The following is a 21643-nucleotide window of genomic DNA, read 5'->3' as shown; positions in this document are numbered from 1 at the left end:
AGAAGCCGATCAGAAATGGGAATGAGGCAGCCAAAGTCACAGAACATGAGCAGCAAAGCCAGACCCCCACCTCCAGCTACGCCCTCAGCTCCTCCATCCCTTCCTCCGCCCACCCTGACCTCCACCTAAAGCACAGCCAGTCGGAGCCCCCTTCTCTTCCCTCCCTCCCTGTATCTGGAAGCTGAGCAAACAAGGGTGCTAGGCTAGTGGCCCCAGAACTACAATAACACAGCAGAGTTGGGGTTCAGTTCTAGTCCCCCTCGGGGTATGTCTCTGAGCTCTGCCTGCCCAGGGCACCTCAGATTCAACTGGCCTGCACTGTCTGCACTGCGGGATGGCAGGGGGCAGCAGAGGAGAGGGGGTGCCCTAAGCATGTATGCAGGGTGTGCACCAGCGCAGGGAAGCCGGGTGCCAGGGAGCAGGGAGCAGCTGGCGGGCAGCAAGGAAGCCAAGGGCAGAGTCCACTGGCAGGGCACAGGGGAGCACCCAGAAAGCTGGTGCCTGCGCTGAGGACGCCTCCTACCACTGGCCCTGGGTCAGGCTGAGCCAGCCTGCTCAGAGGGAGGGGCTGGCCCCAAGTGAAGTGACTTGCTTTTCTTTTCAGTGGCCACCCTGGTCAGTGAAAGCCGGAGAGGAAGAGTTGAAAGCCATTTCCCACGGGGAGGTGAGAGTGGAATTTTGTCACGGGGACACAGCCAGCCGGGGCACCCAACACACAGGATGGGTCCACGAGCAGTCAGGAAGTTTCCCTGGAGCAAAACCCACCCAAACAGAATTCTTTCTCTGGGTCACATTTTCCCCCTGTTGCCCGTGCTCAAACAGGTCTGTTGTTGTTTTCGTGATCCAGGAGAGGAAATCGGGCCCCTCTCAGCGCAGACCTCAGGCGCCAAACCAAACTGCTGGACACACACTCCCAGCTGGCTTCCCGTTCCCCGGCGGACCAGGGCACGTGGAAAGTTCTGGGTTAGAAATCCACTCCATGTTCCTGCATGCTGCGTTCACCAGCCCCAGCCACACGCACTCCCGCTGCCCCCAGCTCTGGCCAGGGCCATGTGGCTGGCTGAGGAGGGGCCAGTAGTCACGTCTGCAGGCAGGCACAGTGAGTGGGATGGCAACAAGCATTTATCAGGCACCTGTTGTGGGCCAGGCACTTTGCATGAATGACCTAATTGAACCCAACAACCTTCTGAGATACTATTATTATCTTCATTTACACATGAGGAAACAGGCTCAGAGAGGTTGAATAATCTCCCAAGGTCACACCAGTAAGGATGAGCAGAACCAAGATTTCAAGATGGGTCTGAGTCCAAAGCTCTTCCATTTCGTAGCCTCCCTGGAAGATCTCTAGAATAGAACCTCCCAGAAAAGCTCGAGGTCTACAGAAGGCTGGGATGGTCTAGAATGGAACAAGAGTATCTGAGAGGCTGCCAGGGGCAGAGCCCGACCAGAGAGCACACTCAAATGACCCACAGCTGGCAGCCAGGCTCCTGAGGGGCTCCCAAACCAGCCATCTGGCTGCCCACGGCAGGGGCACTCGTGCGTCCAGGCCCTGCCTACCTTCCTGCAGCGTCACGCTCTGGAGGTAGAGGGGATTCCTCAGGACACTGCAGCGACCAGGCTCGTCCTCTTTGGTGAAGAGCAGCAGATCCGAGTAGGCAAACAGCGTCACCTGCACCAGGAAACAACAGACAGAACCAGCTGCTCCGCTGTTCCCTGGACGTGGGCAGCCACAACCTCCCTGGAGGTCTGTGCCACACATCCTCCTCGTCATCTCAGGTAGAACCAGGGGCAGCTCCAGTGTGGCCCAGCCCATGGGGGACCCACTCTGCAGGGCACACAGCCCCCAGTTTTCTCGAGTCCCCTCCTTGAAGTAGGAAATAATGAGCAAGAAGAAAAACGGCCCTCACCCTCTACAGCCAGCAGCTTCTACCAGCTCCTCTCCAGCCAGGTGCCCCCAGACCCTCTCCTGGACTGGCCAGGCCCACGCCTAGGAGCTCCAACCCTGAGCCTGCTCCTCCTCCACCTCTTGGCCCAATGGAATGAAGCATCATGTGGCCTGAAGTCATTTAGATACCTTGCAGGTAATTTTAACTGCATTGAGAAATCAGTTCAAGAAAAGCCAGTTACGTCCATTCCAATACAGACTTGTACAGAACTTTATCTCCCGTATGTTCTAGCCGCTCCAAAAACAAAGGAAAAGGCTATTTTTAGACATTATAGGTAAACTGACGGGCATGCTTGGCATACTTTTAAGCTAAAAAAAAAAAAAACCCAGTGGATCCTCTACAGCCCGGACCGCTTACACTGCTCTTTGTTTTGGAAATCCTGTAGTGGCCTTCAGTTAAAAGCAATAAAATCCAATTTTAGATGCGCCCCCAAAACACAAAGTAGTATTCATTCTGGGACGTTCTTTTTGCGATGTCAAAAAACGACCCTGCCTCCCTTTCTGAAGTAAGAAAAGTCAGCTTGGAGCCTGCTGAGGACACACGAGCGTGTGCTGGATGGTGAGCCAAGTTTAAAAAGCCAGCGTGCTGACGCTGAGCCACAGGCCGTCAGAGATGACCCGCAGCTCCACTTCTCAGATTCTTCCTACAGAAGTCAAGAACACACAAACAGGAACAGAGAAGGAGGTGCTCAGTGGCATTTCTGAAATTTAAAAAAAAAAAAGACAGAAAGAAAGAAAACATAAATGCCCGTCAAGAGAGAATGGATAAAATAAATTACGCTGCTTTCAAATGGCACGATTTTATGCAACTATTAAAAGAATCAAAGTAGAGCTATGTGGGCAGAAATAGAAATCTGTCTCTCATAAACTGAAACAGAGCCGTGTGCAAAAATACCTAGAATATAATGCAGTTTTGTCAAACAAAACTATAAATCTCTCCATATGCATTTTTTTTTTTTTTTGTGTGTGTGTGTGTGTGTGTGGTACTGGGGACTGAACCCAGGGCCTTGTGCATGGGAGGCAAGCACTCTACCAACTGAGCTCTACCCCCAGCCCTCTCCATATGCATTCTTTAAATATCTAAGGTACTCCTGGCTCTCCTCACTCTGGAGAGTGGGGATTTGACTTTCTTCATTTCTTTTTAATTTGCATTATATTACAGTGGGACTCTGTCCCTTCTGTAATTTAAAAGTATGCAATACACATTTCAAGGCCCACTTGTGGCTTGAGCATTGCACAAACACCGAGATTGAGAGGATCAGGGCCACAGAGACAACAGGAAGATGTTCTTGAGCAGGGGGCCTCAGGGCTCCTGCTTCTCCAGTGGGACCCAAACACAAAGACTCCAGAACTCTGGGCTGGAAGGAATCTTAATGGTGATCTTATCCAACTCACTTCCCAGCACACCCTATCATAATACAGCCCAACAGAAGCCTCCATTTGTTGAATACTCTATGGATCATCACTTAAATAACGCCATCACCCTTTACAGATAAAGACCCTACAGCTCAGAGAGGTTAAGTGACCTGTCTACAGCTACACAGCCAGAAACCACTACCCAGATCCAAAAGCTCTCACTATCCAGAGAGAGAGCAAATATGCCTACAACTGGCCTGTCCCTAGATGTGCAAGAATCCAAACAGGGACTAAAGAGAGGCGCTAAGGAGACCCAAAATATAAGATAGTAAAGGAAGGGGAAGAAAATAATCAAGAGTTCAGAAGGATTCAAGGGGTTGGCTGTCTGGGGAGAGAAATACAAAGTCCAAGCAAAGGAGAGAGGATGCCACAGTAGCCGGAAACACTAGGCCAATACTCAGGCTCCCACAAAACATGTCCCCAAACCAGGGAAATCTGGCTGTCACCTCCAAACACACAGGGAGGCTGTCAGGGGCAGAGTTGGAGGATACAACCTGCCAGGAGCCAAGAAAGTCAAACGTGGCCCAGGCCCAGAGAGGGCTGGACAGAGTGCACAGGGGAGGAGCCATGGGCAATGTGGGAAAAGCCCCCGGCCACTGCCCCAGCCCAGACTCCCAGAGCTGAGAATATGGTCTAGACAGGAAGTGATTAAGGCATGAATGAAGAATTTCCCCAAAGGTCAGGTCAGGGAAAGGACAGAGCTGGCACACAGCGGGCCGTGGTGCAGAGGGCAAGCGTGCCAGGGGAGAGCCTCAGACCCCTCCCAGCACACGGGCATCGGCTGGCCTCCTCCAGGAGTCGTCCCAGGGCCCACAAGAGTGAGGCCTAGCTCCAGGGTCCAGTTACCTGCGGCCTTCCCCCACTGGCCAGGGGTCCTCCAGGTGTCTTGCCCACACAGGCGCTGAGGACACATCTGTTTTCCCAAGGGTCAAGGGTTGAGGGATGGCTTAGGGAATCCTTACAACCTGGAAGGCTGTCCTCCCAGGTGGCCCCAACCAAGCCTTCTCCTGGGAACCTGGCCTCAGGGCAGGATTTGCAGAAAAGACCTTGGTGACTTAGTTAATGGTAAACTCAGTGAGTCAGTGCATAAAAAGAGGGTGTGTCTGTCTCGGGCCTCACAGAATTCCTGCAGCCTCACACAGGGCCTGGCCACAGGCAGATGCTCCGCGGCTCTTGTCTGAACGTCTAAATGAAGCAGTTCCAAACTGCTGATTGACCTCTGGGTACATGCAGCAAATCTGTGACTTCTGGGGCAGAGGATGCATGGTGTGCAACTGGATCGTCACAGATCATCACAAACTTGAGCATGCCCGGAGAAGAAATGGGACAAAGAAGCAAACAGGGAACATTTCAGAAATAAAGAATTCTGCTGAAGGTTAACAGAGAACTCCCTACAATTTAGACCTCTCCAGAAAACAAAACCACTTCTCAGAGAGGCTACCTCTCTGCAGATTTAGAACTTCCAGGAAAACCATTAGCTGGAAAGTTACAGAGAAAAGTTAGGCACAATGGTGGACACTAGTAGTCCCAGCAACTTGGGAGGCTAAGGCAGGACGATCGTAAGTTTTGAGGACAGACTGGGCAACTTAGCAAGGCCCTGTCTCGAAATTCCTTTAAAATATGAATAAGAAGGATTGGGGATTTAACTCTGTGGCAAAGCACCCCCGAGTTCAATTCCAGTACTACAAAAAAATTTCAGGAAAACAAATATCAGGGATGAGCACTGAGAGCCCAACCAATACTAGATTCTGTGAAGTTACCCAAATCCCTCTGGAATTGGTTTCTATTTTTAGTCTGAGTAACATGATAGGGTACAGCAATCCTCATATTTGGTTGCTATCATACTTCAAGAGAAAGGGATATATTTATTTTACTTGTCTTCAAATCACTTCCTTCAATCTTCAAGCAGAGGGGGAGGGCATCTCTTGGTTCTAAGGTTCCAAAGATCCACGAGGCAAATATTTTTTGGATGAAGTGTAACTATGGCTGTGGCTTGGCTTGTGTTTCTTTGTTTTTAAACAAACATGTCAGGACAGTGTGGGATCATAAAAGGCATTTCTGAGCTGTACTCAGTTATACTAATCCTGGCTCCATTCCTCACCAGCCTTGAGACCCTCAGGCCCCAGTTAATCTCACCAGAACCTCAGTTTCCTTGTCTGCAAAGTGGGGACAATCATGCCTCTCCAGGAGACATGCAAGAGCTAATCGGGAGCAAGTATATAAAATGCATGTGTGGTAAAGGTATACAGTGGGTGCTCAATATTTGCAGGTTGAAGAGTGAATTTAGACAGATGTGTGTTTCAGGGTGGCCGCAATCCCTGATGGCCTTCTTCGGGGTCTGGTGGATGTGTGGTCACACCTCGCTGTCCCGGCACACCTGACAGCAATGTCACACACTCACCAAGCACAGCTCCTAAACTCAGATCTCACCAGATGAGGTCTTGCTTCTACTAAGGCAATTCAGAAGAGAGGCCGAGATTCTTAAGAAAGTTCCCAAAGTGGGGATCCAGAAAGACCGTAAGCAAAACCAGTGTTGGGGGATTAAGTACGCGGTCTACCTAAGGAGCCCCCTTGAAAAAAAGCAATGCTGATTTGAACTTGAGGGTTCTGGTCCTCTTGTTGGAAAACAAAACAAAACAAAAAAAGGTGACCTCCTGCTCTAGGGACAATCGCACAGAGTGTGCCCAGATACTTAGGCTGTGAAGCTTAAGACCCTGCCTCGAATACAGACCATTCCACCGTTCGGATGGGGAGGCAGAAGAAGAGGGGAGAGGTGACAAGAGACCCAGCAGCAGAGCTGGGGCTGCACACAGGCTCCTGCTCCAAGCTTATCTTTCCACTGCCCCAAGCAGCCACTCGGCCCGGCAGACCCAGCTCGGCAGTAAGCCCTCTGCCCTCGGCTCCTGGCCCCTGGGTACCCAAGCATTTCTATTCCCAAGTAGTTTTCTGGGGCTGAGCTGGAACCTGGCCAGCTCTGGGGAGTGTGTGGGTCAGAAAAGAGCTCCCAGTTCGAGAAGCAGGGGCCAACTCCTGGGAGGAATGGCTTGGCCTGCACTCTGACCCCTGCTGGCAGAGCTGGCGCTCGGGAGAAATCAGACTCATCTCAGAAGAGGATCTGGCATTTGGGTTAATACAGACTCAGAAAATTCAAGTAATTGATGTGCCTCCAGAAATTCTCTTTGGCTAACAGCTTGAATCTTCTCACCGACAAAGCCACTCGTCACAGCTGGGACACACTGCCAGCTCTTCTCCTTAGAGGAAGCTGGGATAGGGAATGGGGTGTCTTTAGGGGCTGGGGGATGTCTAACCATCAAAGATGTCCTAACAGCTTTGAGAGGACTGAGCTGCCCGTCACTGGCAGCGTGCAGGAAAAGGCTGGGTGGCCATTCGGTCAAGAGAACAGGGGGCACAAGGGGGTGTTAGAAGGGTTGTTAGGTTGTATGATTCCAAGACCATCTGGAGGACAGAAAAGTGCAGGGTACAGAGGATGGCAAGGACGGCCGGCAGGGAACGCGTGCAACCTTACCTGGGTAGCCTTGTTCCTCCCCTCGTACAGCAGCAGCTCCTCCGACAACAGGAGGGTCCGGGCAGGGTTGCAGAGATCTAGAGGCTGAAACAAGGCAGGGCTCGAGTGAGTGGGCAGTGCAGAGGCCCGGGGCATGGCAGTTTGCCAAAACCAGCCTCAGAGAGAAGACTGCGGCCCGCCCCCTCGCAAGAACCCACACGCCCCCACCACCCAAGGGACGGAAACAGAAAGACAGATGAGCCTGTCCTGTGTGGAACGGTGGCTGTCACCTTCTCCACCAGCTCACGGTGACGGCTGTGCTCTGACAGGAAGTCCAACCACACACTTGGTCAAGCAGAGGGGGAGGGCGTCTCTTGGTTCCAGCTGCCTGCCCCCTGCTCTGAGCTCCTAGGCCCTGGCAGCCCCCACACCCCGGCTCTGTCCTGCTCTCATCTCCCAGGAAGGTCTTTGCTGTCCAGCCCAGGAGGCATCCTGAGAACCACACCCGAGAGATCTGGCCACTGGAGTCCCTTCGAGGCCTATCCCTGCTGTGCATTCATAACACACTGCCACTGACTGCCTCCTCCTTGGCCATCAGGTCTCCAGGAACAATTCCCACCCAAACTTCTCACCCCAATGTCCTGTCCCCATGCAGCTCAGAGAGAGCTCCCCATGCCCTAGGTTCCAGCAGGATGCAACCTGCTGAATGTGCATCTGTGACGTGGCTCTAACTACCCAACCTCAAGCCAGGGGCCGGAGGAAAGGTAAAAGTCCCCAGGACACGCAACAGCCTCCGCGGATCTGATCAACAAGCCACGAGGGGAGACCTGCATGAATATATGCTGTCTGGTCCTCATTAAATAGCACTCAAAAAAGGCCAAACAAAACATGCTTTTTAGGGAAACATGCACAGATGGTAAAACTAAAAAAAAGCAAGGAAATGTTCCCCATCAGGCCAGGCCGGTGGGAAGGAAGGGCATTAGGATCAGGGAGAGCATGCAGGCTTCCAGGCTGGCAACGAGGGACAATTCCTTTATCTCAGTGCATATTTGTGACATAATTTGTACATTTAAGTGTTAGGCCCTTTTTAGTTTATATGGTATGCAATTTTAAAATTTTCAAAAAGTTTCCATTACTTTTTTTAAAAAATCAATTTTAGTTTTATATCAAAATTTAAAAAACAATAAATAACCCCCAGGGATGCCAAGACCTTTGGGTCACAGCCTAAGACACAGACTCACAGACAGACAGAGGCCAGGCCCACAGGCGTGGAGAGAGAGGAGAGGTGTGCTGCTGGCCACAGACGCACGGCATCTAGCCAAGCAGGCATTCTAAGATCCACTGACTATGACAGACCCAGGATGGGATGCCAGGAAGACCAGAGGAGGGCAGGGGCAGAAGTGACACCCCTGGGACCGTGTCACCTCCGTGCTGCTAATGAGAGAATGAATGGGATCATCCTGGTACGCACGCAGCTTGTTCACGTGTAAAGAGGCCTCCACGTGCGTGGCTCAGCCTTTTCACTTCCAAGAATCTTTCCAAAGGCAAAGAATCAGAGAGGCCATTCATGTGCCAGGATTTTCATTACAGAGCAGATTACGATAGCAAAGGAGGAGAAGAGTGGACACGTATTTGAAGGGAAGACGGGTGAGACAAGCCTGGCAGGTGATAAAGGACTGGGCGACCGCCACACGACCCAGACTTCAGGAGCATCTAGTGAGTGGGAGATGCTCTTGCTATACCGTGTTTGTTTAAAAACAGCAAAAGGATACATAGAATAAAATCTATTTTTTTAAAATGTGTATATATAGATAGATAGATAGATAGATAGATAGATAGATAGATAGATGTGAACACAGAAAAGGCACATCTCGATATTCATACTGGCTATTATCTTGTTGATGGAATAAAGATTATTTTTAAAGAGAAGGTGAGAGAAATGCAGGAGAAGAAGAGGAAGGAGGAGGAGGAGAGGGAGAGCCAAAAGCATCCCGGGCCACAAAGCTCTCCTTCAGCCAGTTCTGAACCAATCACTGGCCAAGCCAAGGAGCGGATGCCTCACATGAGAGCACCTGTATGCACTGCCCTGGGCCAGACAAAGAGAAAGCCAGGAGGTAAGGAGGGGGCCCTCTGTGCTCCACGTCCTCCTGGAGACTTTAGCCTGCTCACGTGACCTCAGAATCCTGAGCCTCCGAAGCCATTTGTCTTTCCCAAAAGGAGAGTCCTGCGTCCTGGGACCCACACCCCACCTGGTGCTCACTTCCTCCTGAGGGGACCCTTGGGGCCAGCCTGACAAGCTCACCTGTACAAAGATGGGGAACACCAGGACTTTGGGGGCCAGGGTGACATAGGTGCCGTAGCTTGAGTGCGTGGCATGCGGCCTCAGGACAGGGCAGTCCTGGTAGTTCCCATGGCCCTTCACGGTCTGCACTGTCTTCATCAACCGGGACTTCTTCCCCAGGCCCGTGTAGGACTTTCCTTTACTGGGAGTCCCTGATTCTGTGGACAGAGATGGGGGACAGTGAGGTGTCTCCATCACCCCTGCAAAGGATCCTCTCTGTGGAAACAGGGAGCACAGACTCGGCCAACACTGGGGCCTGGGCATCCACCCTGTGCCAGGAGGAGAACACAGGGAAGCCCCAGCAGGGTCTCGGGCCTCAAGGAGTCCCTCACCAACAGGTGAATAAGCACCTCCAGGGCAGGACAGACCTGGGAACCAACAACTGTGACCACGGCAGCAGTCCCCACCTGTGACCCCAGCCCTGAATCCCATCCATCGGTTTACTGACCTCCTGCTTTTAAATACCAATCGAGTGTTCATATTTTAGGAGTCAGGGGGACTGACCTCACAGTCCCACAGGGAACGACGAGTTGGAGCAGGGGCGACTGCCTGAGGCATCTGCACCCCCGCTGCCATCCCAGCCCAGCTGGCCCATCATCACCCCTGAGCAAAGTTCCATTCTCAGCAGCGGTGGCAGAGGCAGTGGGCTTTCCCAGGACATATGGGGTCTGCTGGAGCCACCTGGTCACCACAGTCTAGACTAGGGGCGCCTGCCGCACCTGTTCTTGGTGGGAAGCACCATCTCAAATCCTGCTCCCCACCTGCTAGCCCGGTGACCTCAGGAGACTGACTTCCTCCTCAGAGCCTCGGTTTCCTCAGCTAGAATAACAGGGACAGGCTCATGGGACTGTTGCAAGGGTTAAAGGGGATGCTCTGAGCCAGGTCCCCAGAAGAGCTCCTGGGACAGCATGTCATGTTTGTCATTGTGATTCCCCCACTTAGAAAAGCAAATTTGGAAATTAGGCACCCCGAGGAACTCTGGCAAGTCTAGGCATTGTCACAGGTAGGAGGTCCTCCACTTGGCCACCAGCTTACACAGTACTATAGTCATAAAAAAGAGAAAGAGAGTGAGGAACAAGGTCACCCCAGGGAAGAGAGCCACAATGACAAAAGGTGGTCCCTCAGGGACCCCGCTGGACACACACCTCAACGTGAACAAGGAGAGGTGCGCGTGTTTTTATCATGTCCCATCAGATGGGCAGAGAAAAAAGCCCAGAGTGACTAAGAAATCAGAAACTCCTGAACACAGCAGGGGACAGACAACCCCAGAGTAACCAGGCTCCAGGTGCACCCAGACCTCTTCTGAGGACTCCTGCTGCCAAGGGACCCAGCCAGGCCCTCCCTGGCCCCGGGGCCCAGCCTGGTCCCAGCACCCAGGCCACCTTCTGCCCCAGCCCAGGCAGCAGTGTGAGGGATTGACAGGTGGCCTGACCCCGCTGCAACTCAGGGAAGCTCCCCGCCAACGCAAGGCTGGGCCTGGAGGTTTCACACCTGCTTCCTCCTCCCACCCAGGGCCCTTCTCACCAAGATGTGAGAAAAACAAGTCAACTGCTCCCCCAAAGAGTGACCACCGATCACAGTGGAATCAGGAGGCGGCACTCCCACCACGATCACTCAAACCGCTTCCTGCTTCTTCAGTGAATCACCTAGAGAGGAGCAGAAAGAACCGAAACCCAGGATGGGGGCAGGAGGCGCAGACGCCCCTAGAAGCCCACATCTCTTTATCAGCTCTGGCCCCAGCCGGCTCTGTACTGCCAGGTGCTGGCCCTTTTGCTGGAAGAATCCACACTAAGTTTCCAGGTTGGCGCGGGATGGAAACTGGGTAACCCCTGAAGCTGAGCACGTGTCCCAGGTCAGAGATGGCTGTGCAACCCCGAGTGGGCTCCTTTGCACTCGGAGTCAGCTTTTGCCACTGTAAAGTGGAGGTCATGCAAATTTCTGCCTCACCCGGCCCAAGGCCAGTGGGACCTCACAGAGGCCTGATGGGAAAGGGCTGGACCAGAACACAAGTGCCCAACAGGTGACCTCAAACCCTCAGCACTGAATACGCAGCACACCTGGGTTGGCAGGAAGACAGAAAGGGCAGCTGGACCTCAAACCGTGCTGGTGCCACGGGGCCCGCCTGGCACGACACAGGCTAATTTGGCATGGCCAAGCCTAGACCAGAAGGCAAAACCACCCAGGGCTAACTGGAGGCGACTGAAGCCAACTAGACCAAAATTAAACAAGGGTGCCACCTGCACATGGCAAAATGGGGGCCCTGGGCCCCAAGTCTCAGACTCCTAAAATAATCCATTCCCTCCCTTCCCTGGCCCAGGTGCTCATGGCTATCAAAGAACGTTCACCTTGGATCTCGAGAGCCATAAATCAACACCTGGCCCATCATGTTGCCTTCAGAGAGGAAAGGTCTGCTCAGCCCCATTTTATAGACAAGGAAACTGAGGCCTAGAGTGGTTGGGTGACTTGTCCAAGGTCATTTGGCTGGAAAACGTTACAAAGCCCACAGCCCACCTCCACAACCCCGGTGTTGGGGGGCAGGTAGGCGTGGCTCTCCGGTACCCATTTTCTAAGTATTTCTTTTTTTAGAACAGTGCAGATTGCAACCCGGTTGTGGAGCTCGGTAAAGGCAAACTCATTTACTTCCCATCTGCTCCTTCCACAATGACGTCTGGTCTAAACCCCTACTTCACCCAGTTATCCTGCAACACCTGCCTCCCTGACCAAACACGCTAATTACATAGCGTGGCTCTGAGCTTCCGAGGCGCGCCCTGGCAGCCTTCCCACCCTGGCAGGACTGGATCTGAGGCCAGGCTGCCTTCACAGGGCAGGGGACAATGCTGAGGGCACCCTCGGCCAATGGGAACATGCCAAGTACAGCCGGATGGGTGCCCCAGGGCCCAGCGGGATACCAAACCCTATTCAACTCAGGACGGCTCATGCCTCCTGAAAGGCCGGCTGACTCCTGGCAGCCTGGTCAGGGTCACAGCCTTGACCTCCACACAGCCCCCAGTATGCTTCAGGGAAGCTTTGTGCCCTGGATTTCACCCCTTCCTCTGGACCCCAGGACTGGAAGCACAAAGACTTAATCCCTGGTAAAGAGCAAAGATCTCCCTAGATACCAGCAGGGTTACTATTATGAAGAGTAAACAAAACAAAGTCAAAAGCTTGATAGAAGGCATTCAAAAAGTCAACAGTGGCATTAACCACACCATCGTTTCCCCGAGGTTCAGACGTCTGTTCTCTTCTTGGGATCACAGTCTCAAGAGTGAAAACATGGACACATGTGGGGAGTGGCCCTGGAAGGCATCTCTCAGGCTGAGAGGGAACCAACCCCAGGCCGTCCAGCCCATGGTCACGTGCCCACAGCAGGTGACACCCCTCTCCGGCACCCTTAGCCCATGCTCAGAGTCAACTGGGGTCATTCTCCCTTAGTCAATCACTTAACCAAAATCTTACTGAGTATCTGCTGTCTGCCAGGCCCTGGGTCTGGGACTAGACTCAAAGAAATATGCCAGACCCAGCCCTGCCCTTAATGAAGTCACCATTTAGCAGTGACATCCTCACTCTCTAATCTAATGTGCCAACTAAAAGTTTCTTAGACACTTCTTGTTGAATCGTGATCAGAGTCCACCCACCAGGAGTGGCCTCACTTCCAACAGACCAGGCCCAAGAGCACTGAGGTCTCAGGGTGGTGAGGAAGAAAGTGCCTTCCTCAGTGACCCTGAGCCTGGTAGGAGCCCTTCTCCTCCCAGAAGAAACAAGCACTCTTCCAAGTACCATCTTCATGCCGCCCACGGAGGGGAACAGCAGGAAGCCAGCTGCAAATGCTAAGGAAAGGCCATCTCGAGGAAGGAGGCCAGGAGCTCTGAAGGCACAGAGGAAGGCTCCAGCATGCCCAGGCGGGCACCACCGGCCACCTGGCCAGTGTCTCCCAACCCTCCAGACACCAGCTGGACTTCTAAGTCAGAGCTCTGTGGCAGGCATGGAGGACCTCATGGAGTGCTCAGCCAGCCAAATGTCAGGACCCACAGGCCAGCCTTCCTGGGAGAAGGGGTTGATTTTGGAGTCTGGCTTCCATCCCTGGCTTGGACTTGAAAACCAAAGGAGAAGAATCCATCCAACAGCAGGAGACCTCTGTGTGCTTCTAGGACAACCACCTCAGGTCACAGGCTACTGCTCACCACCGTGTGCTCATTTAATCTGCCCAACAAGCCTCTGCATAGGAATTACTGACCCCCCATGTTATAGGTGAAGGAACTGTGGCTCAGTGAGGAGAAACGACTCGAAGTCGCACTGCTAGAACTGCAACCCAAGACCTCCGGGCTCCATACTCCACGACTCCCATCCATGCATCCCAGTTACACTGCCTACAGCTCTCAACAAATATGGCAGCTCAATAAGACTGGAGGATGCTTGACTGGATGCCTGAGACCTGAACACTCAGTCTCCTAGATGACTCTGGTAGATTCCCCTCTCTTCTTTCTCAGTTTCACTTCAAGGAAAAACTTGGTGGTTCAGTAAGGGAGAAAAGGTACCCAGAGGAAAGAGGGTCTGCATCAACATGCTGGGCAACCTTGACTCTGACAGAGAGGCTTCTGAACTCTAAGGAAGAGGCTGGGCCACACCTCAGCTGACCTCTGCCATCTGCCCAGACTGAGATGGTGGGCAGCTCACCTTCGGGGATGGTGTCCTCCTGGTACAAAGGCCGCAGGAGCTGCAAGAGAAAGACAAGAGAACAAGCTCAGCCCCAGGAATTGGGCAGGACAGCCCATCAGGCAGCTGGACACCAGGCCTGGGGGACAGGAGGCAGAGCATCTCAGGGCCAGGGGGAGAAACAGCAGTTTTACTGACTGGCTGAGGGAGGGGGCCTGGAGGAAGCACAGAAGCAGGACAGTCAAACGAGGCTTTATGTGTCATGAAGTCTCACCCCTTGGCGAGACCCCAACTTCTTTTGCGGCAGCTTCCTCCATGGATCACTGGAATAGGGGACCCTAACAGCCACCACCAAGGAGTGCCACTATGGAAGAAGTTTGGGGCAAGCAGGGTTAAACAAGGTTCAGCCACCTCTACTGAAGGATGCTCTCAGAACCTCAAACAGGCCAACGTGCATTGGGAGCCTCCCAAAAGGAAAGAGGGTATGGGATCCCCAAATGTGTGTGATCTCAGAACACTTTTTTCCTAGAATATCTCATGGGGTTAATGTTTGGGGGACGCGCTCCACCGTCCCACCATGTAAGCATTGCAGCTCTGCCTTCACACCTCCTGCCACAGGGGGCCCATTCCCTCAAGGCAGCCCTCTGACCACGGAAAAGCACACACGAGGAGAAAGTTCGTCCTTCTTGGGAGCTGACACTTCCAGCCTGTGCATCCCCTGGCCCTGGCTCAGCTGCATCCTCCACCCAGGACAGCCTTGCAGAGGCCAGAGCCAGGGCAAACCCATCTCCCTGCTCGATGCCCCCAGCCCCTTGCAGGCTCCTCTCGACACCTCCTACCCTCCCACAGGGACCCAGGACTCTCCCCATGTCCATACCTGGCTCCCAGGGTTCAGCGGGGCCAGGATGATGTAGTTGGGGTCGGTGGGGGCAGTGGCACGGGACAGCGCAGGCAGGGTGTGCTGGCCCCCGCGCTTGGTCACCTCGGTGTAGCGCTCCCAGCCACCGAGCAGCAGCCCATCTGAGCTGTCGCACACCAGGTGGCAGCTGTGGCGCTGCTCCGGTCGTGCCTGGGCGCCATGGGTGCAGTTCTTCTCCCTCTTGTTGGGGGGCGACTGGAGGTCATGCGTTGACTTGCAGGAGGCCCGCCGTAGGACCCCGCCATCTGGCCCAGGCTTGATCTGGGGAACCATGCGCCACACCAGCAGTATGATCTCACCAGGGCAGCTCCTGAAAGTGTGGGGGGTTACACAGAGAAGTTGAGTCTGGGGGAGACCAAAGTAAGCCAGGGTGGAGGCTGCGGAATCAAGAGGAAAAGGAGGGGAGGAGGAAGCAAACCCAGGGGCAAAGTGCCCAGTGTCAGGGCCTGAAGGGACACAAGAGGCTATTTAAAGCAGATATAGCAAAGAGGTCAGCTCTAACCTAAGCTCACTCAATGGAGGCTGAGAAGGACCCGAGGGCAAGGCCAAGTTCAACAGGAAAGAGAACCATACCCAACTCAGGCTGCCTGTTGTAGGTAAGATACAGCAAGCAGCCACAAGACAACTACCTACACGCAACCCTTCTCTAGAGAGTCTAGAAGCAAACCAAAATGGAATCATTAAGGTCTTACCCCAGGGGATCAAACTTAAGGGGCCCAAACATTTTTAATTTTTTAACTGTGCAGTTGAAAAATTTACAACATCTACACGCCCTAAAACAGAGGGCTCAGCTCTTAGGTGGCAGAAGTACTTAGCTGAAGTGGAAAGCAACCCCCCGGAGCCATGGCAGGAACCACGGGGTCTGTTTAAGAGCTTCTCCCTGCTGTTGGCTCTGGGATCCAAACTGCTCTGAGCCTGAACCTTCCATTTTCAGGGCAAGAACCGGATTCCCCGAGGAGCACAGTGAATTGCTCACAGCGGGACAAAGAAGGGAACAGCGAGAACAAGACAGGACAAGGCAATGTGCCCAGAGCTGGGGTGGGAGATATGTGCCACCCGCTGCCCCTGTCACCGGATCTCATGTGCCAGCTCCACACATTTCCAGTGCTCCACCGGCCTTTCATTCAGTTGCAACACCGTGTCCAGCTGCTGCAGCCCTGCCCGCTCTGCCGGGCCTCCTGCAGGGACAAAAGAAAACCCATTCAGGGACCTCTAAAGCCCCCCTCAAAAGACCTGGAGTGCTTCACTTCCAGGGTGACTTCGGACAAGAACAGCCCTTTTACTATCTGTGTCTTTATCTGGGAAATGAGGGGCCAAACTGAGTGGCTTTCCAGGTCCTGGAAGGGAGGTACCCTTTGTCCTCACCACCTCCCTGCCTGCCCCACCCAGGGCTGGCTCACCTCTCTGCTGTCCTTCCCTCCGCAGGGCCTCCCCGCCCACTGAGAACCCTCTCTGGGGCCAGTCTCACACTCCCCCATCCATTGTTCCCACCTCATTCATTGAGTGCCAACTGCATGCCCATCGCCCTGATCACTGAGCCTTGGCTTCTGCCCATTAAGTGTACCCCCTGTGATGAGCAATCTTTCACTTGTTAAAAGTAAAGAGAAGGGATGGCTGATTCTATGTGCTAATCAGGCTTACAGGAGGAGAACTGCATTCCAAACACAGTCCATAACTGACTCTCATTTTCCCATGTAGCCTTTACAGAAATCGGGCTCAGTTCCTATTCAGAATGACTGAGAAACAAAATATAAAAACTTATTTTCATTTTGATAAAACAACAACAACAAAAAGAGTGGATATATTTTCATAAACTTCAGTTTCATCCGTGGTCATTTAAAAATATTATTCTTTTCATTTTGAAACCCAGAACTCTTTGCTCCAGTTTGGAGCTCCCTGTCCAGTTCCACCCTGTCTGCAAAGCCCGGGTGCTTGGCAGGACAGTAGAGCCCTGAGTCGCTCACTTACCAGAATCCACAGCCTGGACTCGGACTGGAGAGTCGCAGCAGATGGTGAAGCCAAAGCCGTCTTTGCCCCTCGGGATGGTGATCTAGGACACAGCCCTTCCCAGTCACTCCCAGGAGCCGCAAGGCTGGGAAGCCCACAGGCCCCACCCAGAGCCACCCTCCTCTCCAAGGAAACCAGAGCTGAGAAGGAGCAGACTGTCCCAGTCTCAGCCCAGGCATCTTGACGCTGGGTTGTGGGCCAAGCAGGGAAACTGAGAGCTCAGGCGGGAAGCCCCCCAGTCAAAGCTGGAAGGGACAGGGGTCTGGGAAGGGGATACCTTGCCCAAGTCAGCCCCAGCAGCCCCAGCTCTCTGCCCAAGGAATCCCTGAAGCTGTGTCTCCACCTTGCCACGTCCCACGTTCATCTCATCCCTTCATTCTTTCCCAGAGACCATGCGTCACCACAGGGCTGGCCCTGGGCTAAGAGTCCACAGGAAAAGTTAACATGGGGGCTGCCCTCTCAGCACCCAGGGGAGGGAAAACAGGGTCACACTTGCTCAGTGTCAGGTCAAGAGTCAGAGGAAGAACCTGGGGTTCTTGGGCACTCATGGCTAGGGGCCCATGGCAGTCAATGAGCTCTCAGTGCAGGGGCAGGTAAGGGAGGGCACAGCCGGGCCTCCCAGCTGAACATGAACTAGCCCCTGACTCTGCTGAGCCTGCAGGGCTGTGTGCAAGGCAGGTCCACAGTCCCGACTATCAGAAGTGCCAGGAAAGGGCCCTGTCATCCGTGTCCTCTCTTCAGACCCACACAGCTATGGAGCTCCTACTGCACACCAGGCTGTGCTGAGGTTCAGAGGCGCATGGCCTTGGTCTCTGTCCCGCGGAGGCCACAGGAGTACATAGATCTCTTCAAAGAGATGCAGGCATGATAAGCAAATAGGAGGACTGTGCTTAAACAATCCTTTGTGCTTCAACTCCAGAGGTCACCCTTACGCATGGTAGGAACTCAACAAAGGCTCAGTCCACAAGGGCGGCCCAGCACGTCCCACCCGCAGAAGGACGCTGTGTGCAACGTGGCGCATGGGCTCCCTTAGGCTTCACTTCACCAGAAAAAGGCAGAGGTGAAACGCAGAGGGACCCTGCAGAGGCACAGAGCTATCCTGGGCAGCTCAGCAAGCTGGCAAAGGTCAAGGGCACCGCTTGCTGGGAGACCGCTGGCCCTGACCTTTAGGGGTTGTCTCTTCTGGGCTGGGTACTTGCATTCACCTGCCGGCTGTCCCAACGCCAGGCTTGATGAAGGGGGGCGGGTGGAGGCCCAGAGCCACCAAGGCCCTTGGAAGCTGCAGGGGCCCCTGAGGCTCTGCTTCCCACCAGCCCTGGGCCTGGATTCAAAGTGAGTTTGTAAAACAGGAAATCTGACAGACAAGGGGAAGGGGGAGGGGGCAGGAAAATACCCTACTCCCATAAGAATTCTGGGAAAACACGCAGCTAAGACAGGAAGGGGAAAAAAATGGGAAGAAAGAAAGAAAAACAAACCCAGGAGTGAGTGTGGAAAGCCAGAGGAAAGGGGTAACCTCTAACTTCCCAGCCCTCCTGAGGCCCAGAGAATACTCCGGGGCCTCCTCCACTCCACAGGACCAGCTCTCGGGGGCTTGAACCCCCTCCAACCCACACAGCAGCTGCATCCCAAAGCCCTCAGGCATTTCCCCAGTCCTATCCCATGACGGTGCCATGGCCCAGCACCCTGGGGCTCTGGGCTAACAGGTTTTGACTGGTGGTCCCAGAGCTGAGTCTGGAGAGAAGGAATGTGCTCCCACATTCTGGTGGCCTCGTCCAGGCAGGGACAGGAGCCCCTCCACCTTCCTGAGCACCAACCTAAGAAGAGACAGCCCAGAGAACTGTCCAGCCCTGTGGGAGCGGAAGCAGTGGAAGGAGAGGACACAAACTCCTCTCCTGGCTCAGCAGGAGGGGTGGGGCTTCCCCGGGGAACAAAATGATGCTCTGTGCACTGTGATCACCGGCCATATTGAGAGGGTGCTGTCCAGAGCCTCCCATCGCTGTGGCCCCAGGGGAATGCAGTTTAGCATGCCCATTTCACAGAAAAGAAAACCAAAGCCTAAAGAGAGAAAGTGCCCAAAGTACCTACCTCGTCCCCAGCCCTCCTCTCTGACCTCAGGACTGGGGGGGGAAGCTGCAGGGGGCTGTCCTGACTCTGGGACCTCAACCAACAGTTTGCCTCCCTGAGGGTGGTTTTTGCTCTTTACTGCCCAGGGCAGGAAATGCTACTGCCCCCAAGTCTCAGTCAGGCCTGCACCTCACTTCTGCTCTCCTGCCTGGTCCCTGATGCTCTTTTATGCCCGGACTTCGGTCCCCAGCTGCCACCCTAGAAGAGCATAGCAGACACTGAGCCAAGCATTTCACATGTATTGTCTCGTCCACTCTGACAGCACCATCACTGGGTTTTACCATCTAGGAACACGGAGCTTGAGGCTCAGAGAGGGAAAGTGCCTTGCTCAAGGGCTGCAGCTAAAGGGGGCCGATCTCGATTTGAACCCAGGTCCCACAGAAAGCTTAGCCATCTCCACTCTGCAATGGTTTCTAAAACAGGAGCTGTTGGAACGCTGAGCCCCAGGGCCCCAGGGCCCCAGGTACAGCCCACACCAGCGCCTGGGCCCCCTCTGACCATCAATGCACCCTGGTCTTCTGATCCATAGTCACAAGGAGACCAGGGACTCCGTAACATCCCAGTCAGGACTCTCCCTGTCTCACCATTGTGCCACCCAAATGCTGGTGTCACAGGGGCTACTCTTCCAGGCTACAGGAGGTCAGGGAGCACCAAGTAAGGCTGGCAAGGCAGGACCTGAGAGCTGGGAAGAGGTGGTGGAAGAGAACTCCAGTTCTCTGGTAGCAGGTGTGGACATAAGGGGTCCCTCTGGGTATCTCCCTGGGACCTACCTGACACATGTCAGGGGAGTCAGGACCCAATTCCAGTCTGGTTATCAAATCAAGTTTTAAGAATCAGAACGATTTCTGGACTCCCTTCTAGCTTGGCCAACGCCAGATTCTGGACATCTCCTCCTTACCCTCACTGGCTCTGTTCCATTTTTATAAGGGAAAAAAGCCTCAGCACAGTTCCAGAGGAGTTTCAGGGGTCGATGGATCATCACCCCACCCTCCAAGACCAAGAAGCCAGACCCTTTCGGTAAAGTTGGATTCCAAAACCACAGCTGAGGGGGTCCAGGCCGGCGGGAGCAGAGTCACACATGTGGGCATGCACACAGAAACATCCTACCCGCACACGGGCGCACACCACACACACAAAGGGCGGAATGGGCACCGCCATCCCCCGGGAAGTGGGGAAAGTTAGCAAAGTCACAGAAGCCACCTCCAGAAAGAAGCGCCCAGCTGCTCAACCACCAATCCTCTTGCCATCTTGGACTCCAGATGCCTCTTTAAACCCACACCTCCTCCCCAGATAAAAAGAACAGAAAATCAGCTCAATAAACTCTCCCCCCAGCCAGTGGTTAGGAGGCTGCACGCAGCAGAGCCTCACTGCCGCTAACACGGGACTGTCGGTGACAGGCTGGGCCTTGGTACAGCTCCTGCCCCTGTCCTCCCCCAGACTGAACCGAGCCTGTAGGAAGGAGAAGGCCGATGGGGAGAGGTCCGCTGGAATGAGCCCCCGCCCCTGTCCCCCGATTCCCCACAGTGCCCTCCAAGGGGCCAAGCACCCACCTGGCGGTAGCGGCGCTCCGAACACACCTTGCAGAGCCCATTGAAGCGGTTCATGGCTGCGGGTCCTGCCTCGGCTGCCGCCCCATGAAAACCCAGCTCTCCCCCCAGCAGCGGGAGCCCGCACTGCGCCCGTCAGCCTGGCATGACCGCCCTGGGAAGCCGCCCCGCAGAAGAATGGCAGGAAATCACCTCTCACCTCCCCAAGCCCTGTCTGCGCCGTGTGCCTCTGCAGATAAGCCCGAAGGCTTCCTGAAACCTCAGAATGACAAGGAAGAGGGAGAGTTTTATATTAAAATTCCTGTCAACTAGTTAGTATTCCCCGGGCCTGGCGGGGAGAGGGCGCCTTTGTTCTGGCCGCATTCTCCGCCATGGGCCACTTTGTGATTCCAATGTTCCCACAAACACCCCTCGCTGCCTGCCCAGGAGAACCCAGGCAGAAAACACGACTCTGCGACAACACCGCCTCCCCTGCAAGTGCCAGGTCCCCAGCAGCAAATCCAGGGGACTAACCAGAGAATCTGAGGAAGCCCGGGGAGGGGGAGTTGCACCTGAGGACATCCCATCTCAAAACAGGGAGCATAAAACATTTGGAGCCTACCACTCAGGGGCTCCTGAAGTCACTGTCTTTGTCCACATGAAGGGTCTGATGGCACGTGGACCATAATGGCGACTTGGAAGGGGTTTCCAAATCTTCAGACCACCCAGCCCCCTGTTCTTATCAACAAAGAAACTGAGGCCCGGAGAGGCTGTCGCATGGCAGGGCAGACCCAGGCTCTATCTCTGGCCTGTGGTTCCAGAATCATATTCTGCAGAGCAACACAGTATAAGCCTGGCCCTCCTGCCCACCTGGGAGCCTGAGGAAGCCCACCCACCCACTTATGACCTTATGACAGAGGTGCCCCACGTTTGGTTGCAGTGTGACAGGTGACCCAGGTTTCTGGGCCTCCATTTCCCCACCTGCACAGTGTAGAGATGGATGGGTGAGACCTGGCGGCTTTCCCAGGTCTCTGGCAATCACACCCTCTTTGCTGAGCCCTGTGGACACCTTTGAGTGTACAAACCCAGAAAAACCCACACACCTCAGAATAATGTTCCCAGGGGCTAGGACTTGGGCACAGAATCCAACATGAAGCAAGACTTTCCTAAGTCACCAAGAAACCTGTAGTGTCTATGTCCATGCAAT

At 54.1% G+C, this 21643-nt stretch overlaps 1 protein-coding gene across 4 annotated transcripts in view; it reads right to left on the bottom strand.

Annotated features, from left to right (window-relative positions):
* Window positions 1-21643, bottom strand: part of Rgs3 (regulator of G protein signaling 3) — a 117119-nt gene that overhangs the window by 63835 nt on the left and 31641 nt on the right. For 2 of the 4 annotated variants that reach the window (XM_046451269.2, XM_046451267.2), the window contains exons 9-15: window positions 16748-16829; window positions 15852-15957; window positions 14738-15089; window positions 13882-13921; window positions 9169-9365; window positions 6888-6971; window positions 1558-1669 (exon numbers count right to left, since the gene is read on the bottom strand). In XM_046451269.2, the coding sequence (XP_046307225.1) occupies window positions 1558-1669; window positions 6888-6971; window positions 9169-9365; window positions 13882-13921; window positions 14738-15089; window positions 15852-15957; window positions 16748-16829 (973 nt within the window). Of the gene's footprint in view, window positions 1-1557; window positions 1670-6887; window positions 6972-9168; window positions 9366-13881; window positions 13922-14737; window positions 15090-15851; window positions 15958-16747; window positions 16830-20460; window positions 21257-21643 lie in introns of those variants that run through there. The other 2 variants (XM_046451272.2, XM_046451268.2) reach the window with 2 other exon arrangements.

The sequence above is a fragment of the Marmota monax genome, unplaced genomic scaffold, assembly GCF_021218885.2.
Source record: "Marmota monax isolate L192 unplaced genomic scaffold, Marmota_monax_Labrador192_F-V1.1 WCK01_AAM20220418_F8-fsc00020, whole genome shotgun sequence".
Classification (NCBI taxonomy): Eukaryota; Metazoa; Chordata; class Mammalia; order Rodentia; family Sciuridae; genus Marmota; species Marmota monax.
This window is presented reverse-complemented; position numbering and strand designations above follow the sequence as displayed.